General features: G+C 34.9%; 1 protein-coding gene across 1 annotated transcript; it reads right to left on the bottom strand.

Annotated features, from left to right (window-relative positions):
• Window positions 1-4,010: 4,010 nt before the first annotated feature.
• Window positions 4,011-19,712, bottom strand: spring1 (SREBF pathway regulator in golgi 1). Its single transcript, XM_056458932.1, has 4 exons — window positions 19,544-19,712; window positions 14,661-14,812; window positions 8,855-8,968; window positions 4,011-4,094 (listed from the first exon to the last, which is right to left on the bottom strand). The coding sequence occupies exons 1-4, from the start codon at window positions 19,710-19,712 to the stop codon at window positions 4,011-4,013; spliced, it is 519 nt and encodes a 172-aa protein (XP_056314907.1).
• Window positions 19,713-20,594: the final 882 nt, after the last annotated feature.

The following is a 20,594-nucleotide window of genomic DNA, read 5'->3' as shown; positions in this document are numbered from 1 at the left end:
GAGAATAATGGCACCTCATTGTACCCAGTTTTAAAATAAATCACTTGGTATATTTACAGCTTCATGGAATTTATTCCTATAATTGCCATAAAGCATAATGAGGCATCAGAAAAGGCAGATAAATACAAGATAACAAGGGGAGGAGCTAATCAAAACCATGACAACAAATAAGTAGGAAAGGAAAAAGGGATAGCGATAAAACAACACCGAAAAACTCTTCAAAATAAAAGTCCATGAATTAAAACACAAGGAAATAAGGCATGACTCATGAGGGTTGGAAAAATGTCCCTTCAAATAAAATTTATTTTATGTTGGCAAATAACATTTTCTGGAAGTTCACATTTTGTAAAAAAATATTGTTATTAATATATCATTAAAAAAATATTGTTACAAAGAACAGAATAAAAAATAATATATATGAATACCCTTTAAAAGCCTGAACACCCTCTGTGAACGGGGGTTAGAAAAAATGTCCCCGTATGTTATGTAGAATGCAGTAACAAAAAAATATATAAGAAAATAACATCTTATTAATTTGATGAACAAGCTGTATCATGTGTAAACATTAACCACATCTGTAAAGTACTGGAAAAGTTTAAAAAGGGACATGGAAAGTGCTTAAATTTCACTTAACTCTGTATATATTATTCACTAACATGAAAATATTATGTTTATTAATTTTACTTTGTATATTTTTGTGTCATGTTTTTGTAAAATGGCAACTTTTGTTTATGACATTTTGCCCTTTTCAATATTTTTGGAGTAAAATTATTATCACTACTTATCATGAAATTAATTAGGGCTGTCACGATATCTGTATTTTGTTGTATGATATATTGCACCCAAATATATTGTGATTAAATGATATTATTGTCATTTTAAGATGCCAGAATGACAATAAAATAGCATCATAATGCAAGTACACGCTTGTAAAGAACACATCATATTTTATTCTTAAGAATATTTAATATTATGGTCATTTAAACTATTTAATCATTAGGCATTTTAATCAGAGTGTGAAAACGCATATCCTGAATAAATAATAATAAATGTTAACAAAAAGATCAAGGTAAAAAGTACCACAAGCTGTGATATCTGCTACCAGATCTATTTTCAGTTCTCAGACACCCACATGAAAATATACTATAATAATGAATAGTAAACTCTACAGTGTTTTTTAACCATACTGACACCTCCAACAGAGATAGAAAAGTTGCGTAATCAGCATAAATGTTGCTCGAATTGGTTTTCATGTGTGGGCGATATATATTGCATCACCAAAACTGATTGAGGTCATGTCCATGCGTTGTCCTTTAAGTCAATATATTAATTATAGTGACATGTCTAAAAATAATATCTATAGTACTGTTACTGAATAGATATTGCCCATTTAGTACACCAGTGATATTGTTGCTACACATATTAGCTACATTAGAATGTTAATTGTTCAAGCAGAAAGCAGGTGGTCGGCTCGGTCTTATTGCTAAGTCTACAGTGTAATACTACAGTCTCCAGTGAGCTTCATTAATCAAACTGTCAGATCTGGCCATGAAAAACTTGAGCTTGTTAATTTTCTAATTTCAGTGCAGATGTTTTTTTCTTCTTCTTGTGGAATAATCAGGATGATTAATTGTTTAATAGCTGGCATGTATCCCCATGTGACTTTTTTTATTTTGGCCACTGGCAGTTTTTGAAAACTCTTATTTGGAGGTAAATATAAACTCCAATGATTTATTGACATTGGCCTTTTGGAAAACAAAAGTAGAAGAAACTTATGTTGTGCTTGTTGTTCTGCCGGAAATTCAGTAGACATCTAACCACATAATCTAAAGCAAGTTAGGCATAAAGCCAAATATGACAGGATTCTGACCTGATGCACACCAAATTATGATATATTTCCTGATCATATCTGATGACAATATGGAAATCCCGCTACTGCTCAACAGTTATAGTAATTTTTTAGACCATGACACAATTTTAGACCATTTTATAGAGACTTGAAAGTAATGGGTCAGCAATGGATATTTTAAATATTTAAGCAAGGAACATGTACTTTGATTTTATGAGGTTCTCCTGTAAAAACACAAGGGATGCACCGAATATTCAGCCACCTAGATTTTGATCATGCAAAAACACAGCCAAACAAACATTTGTTGCTTATTTTAATCATTTTTATTAACCTCTATTTATATTGACTATATAAAAATTTGTGGATATTATCGATGCATTTATTGGGTGAAATAACATTGCTACTAATTGTTGCAATGTGCTAAATAAATATTTTTATAATTTGTAATTGGTTTATTCTTTGAAACTTTATTTTATGCAGTTGCAATGCCTTGATTTTTAGTAAGGTTAGTACACAATCATAGCCACTCCAATGGTATTAAAATTGGCATAATTTATTTTGGTGTTTTGGCCTTGTTTTCCTTTTTTTCAGCCAAGAATTTTCATTTCGGTGCATCCCTAAAAAAACACTCAATTTAGGCCTGGTCAAAATCTGGTAAATTCAATAGAGCACAAATGACCTTAAATGGATAGTTCACCCAAAAGTGAAAATTCTGTCATTATTTACTCACCCTTTACTTGTTCCAAACATTTGTGAGTTTCTTACTTCAGTTGAACACTAAAGAAGATATTTTGAAGAATGCTGAAAATCTGTAACTTCCATAATGTATATATTTTTCTCCTGTCGATGGTCAAAGGTTTTCAGCTTTCTTGAAAATATCTTCTTTTATGTTGAACAGAAGAAACTCATAAAGGTTTGAAACCACTCAATGGTAAGTAAATAAAATGTGAATGTTTTTATTTTTGGGTGAACTATCCATTTAAGCCAAAATAAATGAAAGAATAAATATATAATGATATTTTAGATAGCTTAAAATCTAAATCTGGTGTAAGTTTTCATTGACAATGGCTACACGTGTGGCACAATATAAATCACAATCACAATATAAATCACAAAAATGTAATTGTGTGGTGAGCCTGCTATTTTTAAAATAAAGTTAAAATAAATAAAGGAAAATAGTTATTTGTCAACAGTTTATCCACATTTGAATTTTCTTTTTCGTACAACAAATCCTTTGATTTAAATTTATTCATTCAAATTTGCCAAACTCTGTGACATTTTACAGTATACTGAACATTATATTTTATGATTGGATTCTGATATCCCATCCTCATTTACTGCATTGCTTAAATCAAAGATTCTTAAATGAGCAGTTCACTCGAAAATGAAAATTCTGGCATCATTTACTCACTCTCTACTTTTTTTTAACCTGTTTGAGTTTCTTTTTTTTGTTAAACACAAGAGAAGATATCTTGAAGAGAGCTGGAATCCAGTAACGTCCATAGTAGTTGTTTTTCCTACTATGGAAGTCATTGGTTTCAGGTTTTCAGCTTATTCAACAGTAAAAGAAACTATCCCTTTATTCACCTATCCCTATATTTTTGTTAATTATGGCACAATACCATTTACTGTGTAACTTATTATGCTAAAATTTCCTTGAGCTAACCACGTCTGTTAGCAAAGTCTGAAAAAAGAGAAACATCCTCAATTCTGAAGCTACATAAAATCACATTTACTTTATTAAATTATTACACCGCTCACATGCAGATTATCACATGAATCAGATCTCACGCTGGGTGTGAGGGGTGCTGTCATCATCTGAGGTGCTTTCTGTTTGTTTCCATGAGTGTTGTAAGCATGAAGCAACAACGCAATGACTCTATCTGGAATCCCACCCGATGATAAAATTAGCCAGGTTATGTGTGGTCATCTTTGTATGACGAGCAAAGACAAAAAGAAATGGGCGGACTGTTTGACGAGATGTTCGTCACTGATGAGGTAAAAAAAAAATAGATACTACACACACATATATGCAGTGTAAAGTCTCTTTCAAGTCGTTATGATTGTGCACCACTCAGAATATTGTTCATTTTTGCCTATTGGGACCCCTGAGAAGAACCGCAAGAAATCTCCTTCATTATTCGAAGCCGCTTTGCTGGCGTCATATTGGCAGCAGTTCTGGTGGGCTTTCACCATAGCAGTACTTCGCCTGTGGGTTCCTGTAGGTGTTTTCATGTTGGACGCTCTGAAACAAGAGAATAGCAAGTGAGATTTAGTTCTGCCAGGTAAAATATGACATGGTGAACAGCTGAGATTTATTAGCACAATGATCAGTTATTTGGTCATGGATTCTGGTGTGGAATAGGGCTGCACGATATTTTTTAATTATTGTTATCCCAATAATAGCACACTCAAATAATATTCAAACTACTTGTATAAATGAGTTGAAGCAACACAATTCTTAAATTTTTTTTTGCAGACAACTTAATTGTTTTATGTTCAATCCACTTAAATTTGTAAAAACAATTAAGTTAACTTAATATATTTGTGTTGGGACAACGTGAAGGAATTGTGTGCAATAATCACATTGCATGGTTTACATTGTTAAGTCTGGAATGGATTATAGTTGTAGCCACAAAACACAGGATTTTTAGAGTCACTGCTAAGATTAACCATAATAAAGTGAAGGTTTATTATTTGCATGTGTTTTTAAGGCCTGTGACGGAGCATTTCAAGAGAGTTTAAAACATTTGGGCACAGGAAATTATGACTTTTGGAGGTGTGACAAAGATTAATTGCATTTAATTATTTATTATTTTGTTGAATTTGAGTGTTAATTTACACTTACAAAACATGTGTTTCTTAGAATTTTTTTTTGTATTGTTTCATGTCCAAATATCTGCATTCCAAACCTAACAAGATTATTTTGCTTAACCCACTGGCTGATTATTTAGCTTGTTTTAAGGAAAATCTCACTTAATTTTGATTTATTATTTCTGAAAGTGAAATCTATATATGAAATCTATATCTCTATATATTTTTTTGATATTTAGACTAGAAAAAAGGTAATCCTAAGTAATTTGCATTGTGATTACTTAACTTCTGTACCTAAATACTAGGGATGCCCCAGGATTTTTGCAGCCGATACCGATTCCTTGCCATGGTGATCCACTGATACCGATTCTGATGCTTCAAGCTTTATAACTTTGCCATTGCATGTTTTGTCTCTATGTACGAGATCTCACCGTATCTAAGAGAATAAATTAAGAATGTTGCATATATGTGATGGTCAGAACCAGCTTTACAAAAAATAATAGATCAAATAGATAGATAAAACTGGTAAGAAAAACTACTAACAATGCAATTTGGAAACATTGCTCAAGTGTTGTAGCAATGCGGATCTATAACCTAGAGCATGTGCATCTTCCTCCACTTGTAAACGAACACTTATGATCAGTTCATGAGATTATTGGCTGATATTGATCTCTGGCCGATTGATCGGAGCATGCCTACTTAAAAATATCTAAATACTGCTCCGTAGAAAAAGTCAAATAAAGAAATTCAAACCATCTGATGAAACTGTATTCATATCGCAATGTCAGATTTTTCCAAAATTGTGCAGCCCTAGTGTATATGGAATTTCCATAACGCAGAGAAGGCACATTATCAATCACTTTAATTTAATCTGTTGTAAGGTGAACATAAATACTAATACCGGGAGACAATAGAAAAAAAAAAAAAAAACAGCCGATAGGAATCAGAATTTCTGATTTTCAGTAATTCGTAATGTTTTATGTAGAGTTCATGCTGCACTATTTTAGCCCTGATTTCCACTCGCAGGTTTTTGTGAAATCCCCGACAAAAGCCTGAAATCAGAGGCAAATTTTGGAAAAGGAGATCAGAGAGAATTGCTGAAGTGTAGCCGATGCCCATAAAATATTTGGAGAGCTAAATATCTAAACCTGACGCCGATTCCAACTCGTGCTGTGTAAATGAGTTGACTGAAAAACACCTCAGCAATGACCTACAGCCAATGAGAGAGCAGGATACAGGTCAGGGAGAGTTCAGGCAGGAGTCATAGGCCACAATATCAGAATAAATAAGCTTTACAATAAGATTAAACAGAAACAAACAAACATTTGCTTGATCAGCCGCAGCAGTACTTTGCAAAATTTATTATTTATTTAACGCACAATCCTTGCTCCACTGCAGCTCCTCAAACATTTCGTCCTCTATAATCTCCTTTTTTTACCGCGATTTTGCTGTAAATAAGCGTTTAATGCATGGACTATTTGAATGACAGGTTATTTCAAATATTTATTGCACCATTTCCAGTCTCGCATGTGTTCTTGAGTCATCCTGTCACTTCTCGTGTGCGTCTGTGAGCCAGACAGAGGTGTAGGCGACTGTTTTATAGTCATGCATTGTGTATCCTCCTGTCACAGATTCATCATGCAGTATGAACACTGCAGCAACTGAACGCTACCCTAGATAGCCATACAGTGCGAAAACCATGGTGATACAAAGATTATGAAAATCATGTAGAGTGAAATCGCCATTAAAGCCTCTTTTTTTGTTCTTAGATTTAATTAGCTCTAAAAAATGTAATGTATTAGACCTGTTTATTATAGTATGATCGTTACTTTTTTTTTTTTTTAATTGCTGATAAAAAATATAGCATTTTTTATAATTATAGCATAAGAAATATCATTATCCCAACACTCAACAACAACATTGCATATTTTCCCAGTATTGTGCAGTCCTAGTATGGAATGCTACAAACAAGCTGAAATAGACCCCTTTTCACATTTCCAGATTTCTCAGCAGAAATCATCATCATAGTTGGGTAAACTTAGAAGATAAACGGGTAAACTTATTCTCGTTTGCTCAAAAAAAATAAATAAAAATTGTGAGAGACCGATAACGGCAGCCAAAATAGAGAATAACGTCAAATGTACTGTCCTGTCTAGGGCTGAACGATATATAGTTTGAGCATTGTATCGCAATGTGTGTATCCACAATAGTCACATCACAAGGTTAGATTATTTACTAAAGACTAAAAGATGAAGAAATTATTAAATATTATAAAAAAGGATTTATACAAAGACGACCATGTTATTTTATTATGTTTGATTGCTCAATTTCCGTATATGAATACAGTTAGACTCCCCAGAAACCATAAAGCACCGTCTATTTAACTTTTATTATTGCTCTGTCATATGTATTATATGCTTGTAATTTATTATATTTTATGCTGATGCACTGCATTGAAAGAAAACTTGATCATCCCAGTCGATCTAAATGAATGAAATCCTCCCAAATAGAGCTATTCAAATCATCTGGTGAAATTATATTCATATCGCAATGTATATCGCAACAAAACAAAATATAGCAATTTCAGTCCCGTCCATAAATGCTACATTAGAAACAACTTGCACAAGTGGTAATTATTAGTTTTTTAGTAATTCGAAGAAAAAGATGATATAATACAAAGTATAGCTTTATAAATGTATATGTATTTAAAAAAATCTAGATATTAAAGACGTTCAAGGATTAAGATGCTGATAACCATTAAATGTGTCATCAATAGCCGCGTTTCCACTATCGCGCCTAAATCGAGCGAGCCAGGGCGAGCCAAGGCCAGTCGTGTTTCCACTATCACTCCCGGGCGTAATCGGGCCAAAGCGGGGCTTCCTTGGGGCCAGCGTCCGGCCTTTTTCGGCCCGCCGAATACCTTGGGCCAAGGAGGGCCAACTGGGGCTTCGGGGCGGGGTTACGTACAAAGGCGGAGTTTTCCTGTCAGGTAAAGAGGAGACAAGATGCTTTCTTCCCTTACATTTGTTTTGCTATCGCGCTTGATCAACTCACTAAGAAGAAGAAAAAATGGATAGCAGACAGTACTGGTCAGTTGAGGACACAAGGGCTCTTCTGAACATTTGGGCCGAGGAAAATGTTCAGAGGCAAATAGACGGCGTTAAATGCCGTCGAACTCGAATGTCCTTATCCAGGGATCGCTTTCTGGCCTTACACCAACAGACCACAAACAGTAAAAAAGCAATCGCTTCGGTGTTCTCCATCTTCCAGCTCTTGTAGTGATGCCAGGTTGTGTTTGTGGTTATAATTTGAGTTTTTTGTTCCCGCTGAAGTGGGCGGGTATTGTGACGGGTTGTGTGACGTTTGATTCGGGGGACGTTCTAGGGGCGGTGTTAGAGTGACGCGCTGCGAGCAACTAGCCCGACAGTGGAAACGCGACATGATTTCGGCCTCATTTGTCAACCTCCCGGGCTATTGGCCCGGCCTGGCCCGATTAAAGCCCTGGCTCGCACTGGCCCGATAGTGGAAATGCAGCTAATGTCTTGCGAAAAGGGTCAATACCCCAACTTTCAGGAGAGCTTTTTAAACTGGGTTTTATCCTGGGTTATTCTCATAAACTTTAGTAAACGTAAATATTATGCTTATACTTTTGTCTTAATGAGTGATTCATTTCAATGATTTGTTCACAACGGCTGAATCACTTAGAAATTAAGCAAGTTTTCATGACTGGATAATTGAACCATTAACTGACCCTTTTTCAACACAAATAGATTCATTCGGGAGCAACATGTGCATGAAATATATGCATTGTTGTCTTTAATGTTTCAAAAATGTTAAATAAAGTCATTCCCTTTTATGCCAATTTATATATATTATATATTTGGTCATTGAACTTTAAAGTGACCAAGCATAAAATATTATTGTTAATGTTATGCTTGCTGGAAGCTTAACATGTAATTGCATGTTTTTGGGAAAAGAGGGATGCCTCAAGATTGCCTTGCTTAGTAAACATTACCGTACTCAGCCAGAGATGCCTCAAAGCGCAACGTGCATGACATTACAGTAAATGACTTGTCATGATCGCAAACCAGCAGCTAAAATTGGCTCTTGTATGCTCATTTTGCTGTGTGCACTTTTGCACTCATGCAGATAAATCATCTTTAAACTCTGCTTAAAGTGTGCGACACTCACCTGTGAGGAAGTACGACACTTGGCAAGACACAACTCAAAGTGATCTTCCACTGCAGTGAAGAGGTTTTGAAAGCCTTCTGCAGCTCGGTTTAGAAAACGCTCCAAAAGAGGTTGCTGATGGGAAGAGAGCAGGAGAGATCAGAGGGGAGTTTCCAACAACAGTGGCCTGATTTTGCATTCCGGTTAAGTGACACATATCTGGTGATCAAAAACTCACTATTGTCTTTTCTTTTTTTTTGCAAAATAAAAAAACTGCATTCATTTTTAGCTGTATTTACCATAACAGAATGTTTGTTTTTTACAGAGTTACATAATTTCAGCTGCAACCAAAGTTTTAAAAAAAATTAAGTTATTAAGCAACTGTTTCTAGATTTTTTTTGTCTAAGCAAGTATTTTACATGCCTTTAAAAATACTCAAAAATGTCTCTATTAGTGTTTTCAAACTATTATAATTATATTATAATAACAAAGTCACACTAAAGGCATTTTCACATTTGTCACATCCATAACAAATCTTTTCCCTCATAAATACAAAAATGTCAAATAAAACCAAATCAATAATTTTTGTTGTATAATGAGACCACTCTTGTTCTTTTGATTAGTATTGTTTCTTTTGGGTTGTGCAGTTTAATTCACAGAATTTCTACAAAGTAAGTTGTATACTGTAAACTTGCAGACGTTTCTGGTCACATCCATAACGCACGTTTATTTTCCTTATTTAAAATAAAAAAAAGTTTACAGATTTTTTTTTTTTTTTTGCTCACAGAACTCTATGGTTAGTTGTTTTGGAAAATATAAACAGATGTTTTAATAATGTTAATGTATGCTTTCTCTGTGAATTTATGTACTGCAAAGGTCGCATCCTTCATATATATATATATATATATATATATATATATATATATATATATATATATATATATATATATATATATATATATATATATATACACACACACACACACACACAGTGTTTCCTCTAGGATTTTTTCCAGCTGTGGTGGCAGACTCTGTTGGGCATTTTTCACAGATCTACCAACTACATGTGGCGTTATTTCATTGACAAATGTCACAAAACTTCTTGCGCGCCATCAAATATACGCTGCTTAAGTGCAGATTTTCTTGCGTGCCCTCAAATATTCGCTGCTCAAGTGCAGATTTTCTTTTGCGCTCTCAAATAAACGCGACTGAAGTGTGATTTAGTGCTTTTATGTAACGAGTATGTCTCCAATGTTTATTAGATTTGCTAGGAATATTTATAAATGTCTCTAACAGACCTACAGAGCGGCATTAATGCGTCCTGAAGTAAAGTGAAACAGCTATAAACTCCAGCAAAATAAGGTCATTGTATGCAGAACCATAGACCTTTATCTATAAATAAAATATAATTATGCAAACTGTGTTCATCATAACTGAAAGCTACGCCGTGTTTGCTTCATGTCAGTCAGTCAGTCAGCACATCACCTTAAAAGGTTAAACAAAGAATGTACAGCACTACTGTTACAGAAGTTTGCACTGTTATAATTCACTTCCCTTTCACTACGTTTTTGGTGCGATTGTAACCCGCTATTTAAAAAAAAAAAAAAAAAAAAACGAATATTTTGAATGAGAAGCTGTAATGTAGCCGTGGCGGGATGAATTTTGGTGTGGCGCCCCGCCACGGACGAATGAATGTAGCGAAAACCATGATATATACATAGTCACCAGCCACTTTATTAGGTACACCTGTCCAACTGCTCGTTAACGCAAATTACTAATCAGCCAATCACATGGCAGCAACTCAGCTGCTATGTTTCCATCCAAAAATGCTAATTAACTTTATGCGCTGAACTGGATTATCACATAAAAGGTGAGCGAATAAAGCAGCGTTTCCATCCAACGAGTCAAAAGCAAACAAAATCATCCATTCCTGATTATCTGGCACCAAACATCAACAGTAAAAACGGAATTTGCTGTGGTAGGAGAAGCTGCATGAATTTTTTCTTCATTTAATAAATTACTTGCATCTCAGAACGCAATCCTGTCACGCAGTGAACGCGCGGTGGAGTTTGAAAGTGTGAGATGCGGAGCACAGAAGCTTTTGATTCTGGAGGTCATTAATAATATAATATCACTAATACTGAAATGGTTCAGGCGTTTTAGAATGACCAAAACAACATTTCAGATGTTTTACAATGTGCTCAGCCTGCTGGTTTGTCCATTCACACATTTTTATCATCACATGATCTCTTGAAACAGAATCAAATTACCTTTTTTAATGCACATACTGGAATTTGTTCGCTAAAAATGTTTCCATCGCAGTTTATCTTTTCTTATCGAATAAAAAGTTTATCCTACTCAGTAATGTGCATAATTTTTAAATGTGCATTTTCAAAATGTATGCGCATCATGCCATTTCCAGTAACCAAAATGCACATAAAAATAGGTGAATGGAAATGTCCCTAGTGTTGGCATGGTTGTTGGTGCCAGACGGGCTTTGAGTATTTCAGAAACTGCTGATCTTCTGGGATTTTCATGCACAACCATCTCTAGGGTTTACAGAAAATAGAAAATATCTAGTGAGGGGAAAAAGATAAAATATCCAGTGAGCGGCAGTTCTGTGAGTGCACATGCCTAGTTGATGCCAGGGGTCAGAGGAAAATGGCCAGACAAGTTCGAGCTGATATAAAGACAACAGTAACTCAAATAACTACTCGTTACAACCGAGGTATGCAGAAGAGCATCTCTGAACACACAACACGTCCAACCTTGAGGCGGATGGGCTACAGCAGCAGAAGACCTAACAGAGTGCCACTCCTGTCAGCTAAGAACAGGAAACTGAAACTACAATTCACACAGGCTCACCAAAATTGGACAATAGAAGGTTGAAAAAGCATTGCCTGGCCTGATGGGTCTCGATTTCTGCTGCGATATTTGGATGTTAGGGTCAGAATTTGGCGTAAATTACATGAAAGCATGGATCCATCCGGCCTTGTATATCAGTGGTTAAGGCTGGTGGTGGTGGTGCAATGGTGTGGGGGATATTTTCTTGCCATACTTTGGGCGCATTACTACCAATTGAGCATGTTGTCAATGCCACAGTCTACCTGAGTATTGTTGCTGACCATGTCCGTCCCGCCATGTCACTATACTCAAATGACCTCCACAGTCACCAGTTCTCAATCCAATAGAGCACCTTTGGGATGTGGTGGAATGGGAGATTCGCATCATGGATGTGCAGCTGACAAATCTGCAGTAACTGGGTGATGCTATCATGTCAATATGGATCAAAATCTCTGAGGAATATTTCCAGTACCTTCCTGAATCTATGCCACTAAGGATTAAGGCAGTTCTGAAGGCAAAAGGGGTCCTACCTGGTAATAGTAAGGTGTACCTAATAAAGTGGCCTGTGAAGATATATATCCCAATATATATATCTATATATATCCCAAAAGATATTAGAACAATGTACAATAGCCATCTTTGTCTGAAAAAAAAATAAATATATATACTTCTCAGATTTTATTTACATTTGTCAACATTTGTCATTTGATTTACATGTGTTATTTACATTTACATTTTACAAAGTCAGAATTTGCCTGGGGTATGAATAACTTTGGCTTGACTGTATACTGTATGTAGAAGAGTCAAAGAGTCAAGTTCTTTCTATAAAAAGATCATGAAAAGTTTGGCAATGGAACCAATCTTTTTTCATTTTTGCAACTCCAGAAGTTGCAACACGTTTCTGCAGTTACGCTCAAAAACAGAAGAAACAAACCACAGTGAGTCTGCACATTTTTAAAGTGCTGTTTACAGAAGATGCTACTGTATGACACTGCAAGTGACCTAATGAATGACGCTCTTTGACACATGTATAAGATGGAAAAATAGTAAATAGTTCCACTTTCATAGGAACTTTCACAGACCCCAAATGAGGTAACTCAAAGGAATTGCATTACTTGCATTTGAAAGACAAAAAAGGAATGTACACTTTACCCAACATTAAATTACTTTTGGACAGGCTCACATTTTTTTTAATGTTGCGATTTATTGTTGAAGCTTTTATCACGATTTTGACCTGAGCTGCAAAATAGGCTACTTTAACAGATATAATAACCAAAAAATACTTATGCATTTGTTTAGTCTTCATACATGTTCATACATGATCAGTGTAAACAAATGTATCAAAAAATTTAATTGCAAAAGCATAATAAAGTAAAATGGGTAACACTTTATAACATTATAAAATGTATTAGTAAATGTTAGTTAATAGATTCAACATTGGAAAAAAACTGATTTATCTTAGTAACTCTGTTTATTATTAAAGAAAACTGATTAAGACTGATTATCAAATTATGACTATGTTTTCAACATGTTGTTAGGCATTAAGAACATTAGCATCTTCTAAGATTAATAAAATATTTAGTAGTTTTTATCGCAAGTTTATTTAAAGGGCACCTAGGTTAGCCCTTTTTTCAGATTTAATATAAGTGTTTTGCATCTCCAGAATGTGTCTGTAAAGTTTCAGCTCAAAACACCCATCAGATTTTTTATTATACCTTTTATTAAATTCCTATTTATAGGAATGGCGGTTTTGGTGTACTGCTTCTTTAAGGCTAGTCCTCCCCACCCACCGTTTCTACGTGCCTTAATCTCCTCCCTTGGCTGCGTCAGACAACAGACAAACTTAAAGGAAGAAGATCTTACGTAGCGTTTGTGAGAGTATTTGTTGTGCAGTTGCATTGATGAGTCACACAAAGTTCACGTGCGCACACACACCGCAGCAGACACACACACACAGACAGAGCGCCCATTTAGCTTTGCAATTTTTTTTGCACGCATATGTGACAGGATACAGGTTAATCTCCACTGCTGTATGAATATCTGTTATGTTAATGTACAAAATAAACCTAATTTAACGTCCACAAACCGGGATTGAAGCATCTTTTATAATTGTTCTGACACGCGGCTGTGCTGATGAAGTAAAGCTAATGTAAATCGCTGTAGTTCATTACACACATGCTCTGTTTTAAAACATTTTAAACTTGTAAAACTCACTCTTGATCACATTTGATGATGATTGATGATCCTAGCAAACTGAACACACCTTTTATTCCCGGCTGCTTTGCGCACGTCTGGTCTTGTTGATATGATTATACACGTGACTACCGGGACATGTTAATACGCGCAGCTGTCAATCAATTCGGTGGGCGGGGGGACCGCACTCCTACGTCAAGTTGCGGTCGATTGGTCAACCGTTTTTATGTTGCTAAATTGAAAAAAAAGGACTGGGTGTGTTTATATCACCCCAATATGACGGTCTATACACCATACATGCACATATGTCTGTCCAAACAGCTTGAAAAGTAGATTTTTCACCATAGGTGCCCTTTAAATAAACTAATGTTAATTATTAGAGCCTTATTGCATTTTTTTAATGTATAATAGCCCTATAAATACTCAAAACATTTTCTATCAATATTTCAGCACGTTTTAGGCCAGATAAACATGCAACAATGTCAATGTGCAAACTATTAAGCTAACCAATTAAGTCTTTTTTTTCTTCTTTTTCATTGTCTTTTGCCGCCGTTATGAACACCACTGCAAATACAATGTGAATATTCGTTTAAATAATAAATATTTATTCACTGTACTTTGAAGTGCCCAAGATGTCAATATTGAGCATGTTCATTATCACAATATATTAAATGAATGATAATACTTTTGGATCCTGAATCTAGTAAAAACTTTATTGCCATCCAATTTTCTGGACTGTTTATGAAGTAAAAAGAAATAAATAATAAAAAAGATATCTTGTCTGATGTACCTTGTCTGGTTGGAGGCAGCAGGAAACGCAGTACTCGTAGACGCTACAGCAGCCATTAGCCAGACAGCTTTTACAGACATACTGGCTCGAGCTGGGAGCATTAACATTACAACATCCATTCACCAGTAAATCCTTCCGCTCGCACACGTAACCTGAGGAAAAAGAAAAGTCTGTGTTCAATAAATCATTTGTGTATACACACACAGTCCAAAAAAAAGGAGTTGCACATTAAAGCATGTTTTGGTTCGATTCTAGCAATTGTAGTTGTTGATTTTATTAATGTGTGAGCTATTATTATCAGAAAGAAAACAAACAAAAATATGTCTTCAAAGCCCAAAAGCACTAGCTATGTTTCCATCCAAAGATGCGAATTAAATGTAAAAGACGTGTGAATAAAGCACCGTTTCCATCCAATGAGTCAAAGAGAACAAAATCGTCACTTCCTGATAAACTGGCACTAAATATCAAAATTAAAATCGGAATTCTCTGCGGCAGGGGAAGCTGCGTGAAACTTTGACATGGAGCACAGACACTTTTGACAATTCTGAAGGCAATTAATAATATAATTAAACTAATGCTGAAATGGTTGAGGCATTTTAGAATGACCAAAACAACATTTCAGATGTTCTACAGTCTGCTCAGCCAGCTGGTTTGTACATGCACACACATTATCATCACATGATCTCTTATAACAAAATCACATGACTTTTTTTTAATGCGCATATTGGAATTTGTTCGATAAAAGTGTTCCCATCGTAGTTTATGCACATTTTTTCTATCGAATAAAAAGTTAATCCTATTCAGTTATGCGCATTTGTTTTTCATGCACATTTTTTTAAATGTATGTGTAGTTTGGTGGTTTTCATGCGCATATCTAAAATGGGCATAAAATCGGAGGATAGATACAGCTGTCAACCGTAGGGTTGCAAAATTAAGGTAATTTTCAAGGCTGGAAACTTTCCATGGGAATTAACGGGAATATATGGGAATTAATGGGAATAAAACTGTGAATTTGGTAAATTGAAGGATTGCCAGTGACAGAGTACATAATTGTAATTAAAATAAAATATCTCACTGCATAATTGTGGTTAAAACGACCAGATTTAATGCAATTCTTGACCCTGCATATTCCTCAAATGACATCCATGCATCACTGCATGCATATTTTCTTAAATCCTCCACACAGTATATATTTTTAAAAGTGTCCACCTGCCCATTTAAATTACAATACATTTATTTTTGAAACATAAAACGTACTTATGCTGTAAGCTATTGTGCACCAAAATGTACTATTGTAAAAACTAATACACTAAGCAAACATTTAGTTGGAAAAAAACACACACACTAAGAAAATAATATCCCCTTAAAGTCACTTAAGGGGGAATTCCCCCCATTTTCCAGTTGCTGAAAAATCACAAGAAAATTTTAGCCACATTTCTGCATTTGAACCCAAATACTACATCAACTATGTTTGATATTATTTAGAAAATTTGTTCATTTTACCGCAAAAATAAGGTAATATGTTTTCTTACATTTAACACTTATGCTCAGTGAAGGAATTCAAGTTCCACTTACAATTAAATGAATCAAAAATGTAATTTTTAATATGGTTTTGTTTGTGTGAATGTCAGATTATGAACATAATGCTTATTATAGTTAAGTTTGTACATACAGTTGATATAAACTTATATAAAATAAAGTAATTTATTTTAATTAAAGTTTCCAGCTTGGAATATTTCCAAAATTCCCGAGATTAATTTTTTCTGCCCCTTTGCAACCATAGATGAAAACATGTTAGAATGCATTTAGAATGATGCTATTATAAAAGTTTTAAAAGCAAACTATATTTCTTCATTTTTTATATATATATAATTATAGGATATGTAACACTTAATAACATCACAAAGTAGAGTTATATCAGCATGTGTGCGAGACTGCAAATGCGATGTTGAATTTATACAACAGTTCAACAAACAAGAAATTAAGACATTTGCAACCCAATAGTGTCTGTTTGTGCATTGTAAATCTCAGAGTTTCCACACTGGAAATGGTTCAATGATTCATTCACTTGCTTGGTTGGTTTCTAAATGAATGAGCCGATTTAATGAATCATGTTACTAACCATGAAATCAGTTCCTGCGTGTAATGTATTGCAGTATCTAATATAAATTACATCATATCATTATTTAAAAAATACTTGTGCCATCCTAATCTTTCATCAAAATAATTTCCTCTCACTATTCAACCTGTCATTTCACATAATATCCACCAATTCGCTGAAATAATATTACTAAAAAAAATGATAACATATTGTCGCCATGTAATATTATATTTAAAAATTTATTAATATAATATTAATAATCAAATATATTAATATGACACTTTATATTACATTATTGATGTTATCACAGTTGTGTTGCTTAATATTTTTGTGGAAACAGCGATTTAAAAATATGAGGCACCAAAAACATTCAGCATTTATAATAATCAGAACCATGTTTTAATAACTGATCATAATAATTGTGCATCAGATCATCAGAATTCTTTTTAAAGAACTGTGTGACACTGAGGACTGTAGTAAATGCATTAAAATTTCAGCTTTGAATCACAGGAATAAATTACATTTCAATATATAAAAAGTTAATTAGCATAGTAGACAAGTAATAAATGATGCTTTTCTGTTTAAGAATGGATTAAAATTATTAGCCATCCTGTTAAATTGTTATGCTTCCCCCCCCCAAATATTTCCATCAATAGCAAGCCATATAAATCTAACCCAGTGGTTTTAATATATGTAAAAATGGCAGTCATCATTTCATGTATAATTAAGTTACAATAAATTTTAAAAATGTTACTGCAGGTCCAGTCCTCCAGTTCTCTGCCAGTGTTGATTCGTCTGACTGACCTAGAGACCTGCACTTGCAGAATCTGATGCATCAGGACAAGATTTGATAGGTAAGATAATACTTGTAGACCTTTTTCTTGGAACGCAAATCTACCCATTATGCTTTGCGTCTATGCGCAAGGAGAATGCTAAGAACTTCCGGTCGTCAGCTGATGCGTGTAAACAGTCACATTTGGACAGCTTTGAAACGATAGTTTTAATCTATTTTACCTGCATTTATCTTCTTTAAACTGATACTGTTGTCGATCAGCACCACCTGGACTGATCATTTTAAAAAATGTGATCTAATAGGATGGAAAACAAGTGCTGTGAGGGATTTTCCCCTCATTGTCAGACGGCATCTTCTGCTGTTTAAATAAAGCCTCGTCATGGCTAAAGTCACCTGTACTGTCCCGCTAGCACAATAATTTAATAACTGTGACAAAGTGAAAATAAATGGACATTTTGAAATGACAGAAAAATATTCAACACACTAAATGAAACCTAAATGGCTCGCGATTAGAATGAACAGCAAATCAGCCAGCAGAGTATCAGTAACAGACTTTTCTTGGTCATTTTTGTAAACTGCATGACTTACATTCATGTTAAGTTTCATGCTAGTAATCTGGTTTGCTCTATAATGCAGTGAAATATTGTGTGTGTGCGTGTGGCGTGTGTGTGAAGAGCCGCTCAACTTACAGCTGACAGGCCAGGGAAACACACACACACTGTTTTCTGATGGCAGACACGTGAACTACACTCTTAGAAAAAAAGGTACAGGAGCAGTCACTGGGGCAGCACCTTTTCAAAAGGTACATATTTGTCTCTGAAGGGTCCATAATGGTACCACAAAGGTACTTTTTAGGTACATTTGGGTACTAATATAGACTTTTTAGGTACCACTGTGGACTACTTGGGTACAAATATGTATTTTTTAAAATGGTACTGTACAGTGACAGCTCCTGTACCTTTATTTCTGAGAGTGTAGGAGAAAGTTTTTCTCGCGCGCTTAACCCACATCTGACATATTATAACAGCTTTAATACACACCTTTCAAAGTTGTGTGTCACAAAAACACTCCGTAATCCACTTAAAACGCTATTGAAACCCATTTTCTGAGCGCAAATTACTGGTTATAAACAGTGTAAACAGAAGTTCTTAGCATTCTACCGGAAGACGCTGGACGCTATGGCGCCCTCCATGCAACAGCCAAGAAAAAGGTCTATAAAGTGCAGTATTAAAGTTTGACACCCAGTGGTTGAACTAGGTATTGCATTCCTGGATCAAAACAAATGCAAGCTCAGGTTGCCAGATTGAGGACCACCAGGAGCGAGTGTTCTATATAAAAGCAATGGCACGCGATAGAAGGGATGTTTTCCACAAGAGTTTTTGTCCTAATCAACACCTCGAATTGATGTATTAGAAACGGCTTCTATTTCTCACAGGTGAAACAACAGAAAACTGACAATGATCACATCAGATCGCGGACTAAAGTAAAGAGCCGGGGTGGGGTCAATGTTGTGGGCCCCTAATAATATCTCTGGGGGCCCCCAAAATGTGTGCAAAGGTTCAAAAAATCATCCGAAGGTTGCTTAAAGCCTGATCAAAAACAGATAGCTTACAATTATCAGCAGGACTCCAGCAAAATTGATCTGTAAAAATACATTTTAAAATGCTAATAAATTGTTATTTTTCTAACTCACAGAACCAACAAGGACACATTTTTATGGCCCTTTCACTCGAGAAGCAGCAAGTGATGGAATCTCCATGCGTGTGTGGCTGTTTCTCAATCAACATTGTCATTGCAAATCTTCAAATAAATGTTAAAAATGGAACTACTGATCTAACCATTTAACTAGTTATCATAGACAATATCAAGTTTTGCCTTAAGTCTTTATTTTCTTGAAAAGTGAACAGACCCTCACAACTTTTGTTCCGTGCTAATTTGAATGCACTTTCAATAGCTTTATTTTGGTGAGTAGTTGTCTTATTTACTCACCCAGCTCATCAGTGAGAAGACTCTTTCCCTGAATAGAGTTTCTGCACTGTGAGATCTGCCGGCTGCTGTTGCCCAGGATAAACTTGACCTTCCACTGGATGTGGTGGTCTGAGTCCCTTGCCTCTAGGAGAGTCCGATCACGAATCGTTCGCTCCTCCTGTACACACATATTGGACTTCATTAGTTGACTCATATTAGAGTTGCCATATTGGAATTAGTTAGTGTTTACTTTTATATGCTGGCATCAGTCTGATTAGGACACTTTTTGATGCTAGAATTAATATTGTTCTTTATTAGTCATTTGAAAGTGTCAATCTATAAGAAGTTAAGCCTGTATTTGGAACTGTCATCACAGGAATAAATTACATTTATTTATATATATATATATATATATATATATATATATATATATATATATATATATATGGGCTGCACGGTGGCACAATGAGTAGTACATTCACAGCAAGAAGGTCGCTGGCTCAGTTGGTGTTTCTGTGTGGAGTTTAAATGTTCTCCCCATGTTCACGTGGGTTTCCTCCGGGTGCTCCGGTTTCCCCCAAAAGTGTAGGGGAATTGAGTAGGCAAAATTGTCCGTAGTGTATGTGTGTGAATGAGTGTGTATGGATGTTTCCCAGTGATGGGTTACAGCTGGAGGGGCATCCGCTGCGTAAAAAACATATGCTGTATAAGTTAGTGGTTCATTCCGCTGTGGTGATCCCTGACTAATAAAGGGACTAAGCTGAAAAGAAAATGAATGAATGAATGAATATATATATATATATATATATATATATATATATATATATATATATATATATATATATATATATATATATATATAGTTTCTTGACTAACCGCATCTGTTTAATGTTTATCATTTTAATTTTATTTTTTTCATATTTATTTTGTGTTGGTCACTTGTCACTTTATGTACACTGGAAGCTTCTGTAGCCAAAACAAATTCCTTGTGTGTGTGAAGCACACTTGGTAATAAAACTGATTCTGATTCTGATAAATGTGAAATTAGCCTATAATGAACCTATACACAGAA

The sequence above is a fragment of the Danio aesculapii genome, chromosome 5 (assembly GCF_903798145.1).
Source record: "Danio aesculapii chromosome 5, fDanAes4.1, whole genome shotgun sequence".
Lineage (NCBI taxonomy): Eukaryota > Metazoa > Chordata > Actinopteri > Cypriniformes > Danionidae > Danio > Danio aesculapii.
This window is presented reverse-complemented; position numbering and strand designations above follow the sequence as displayed.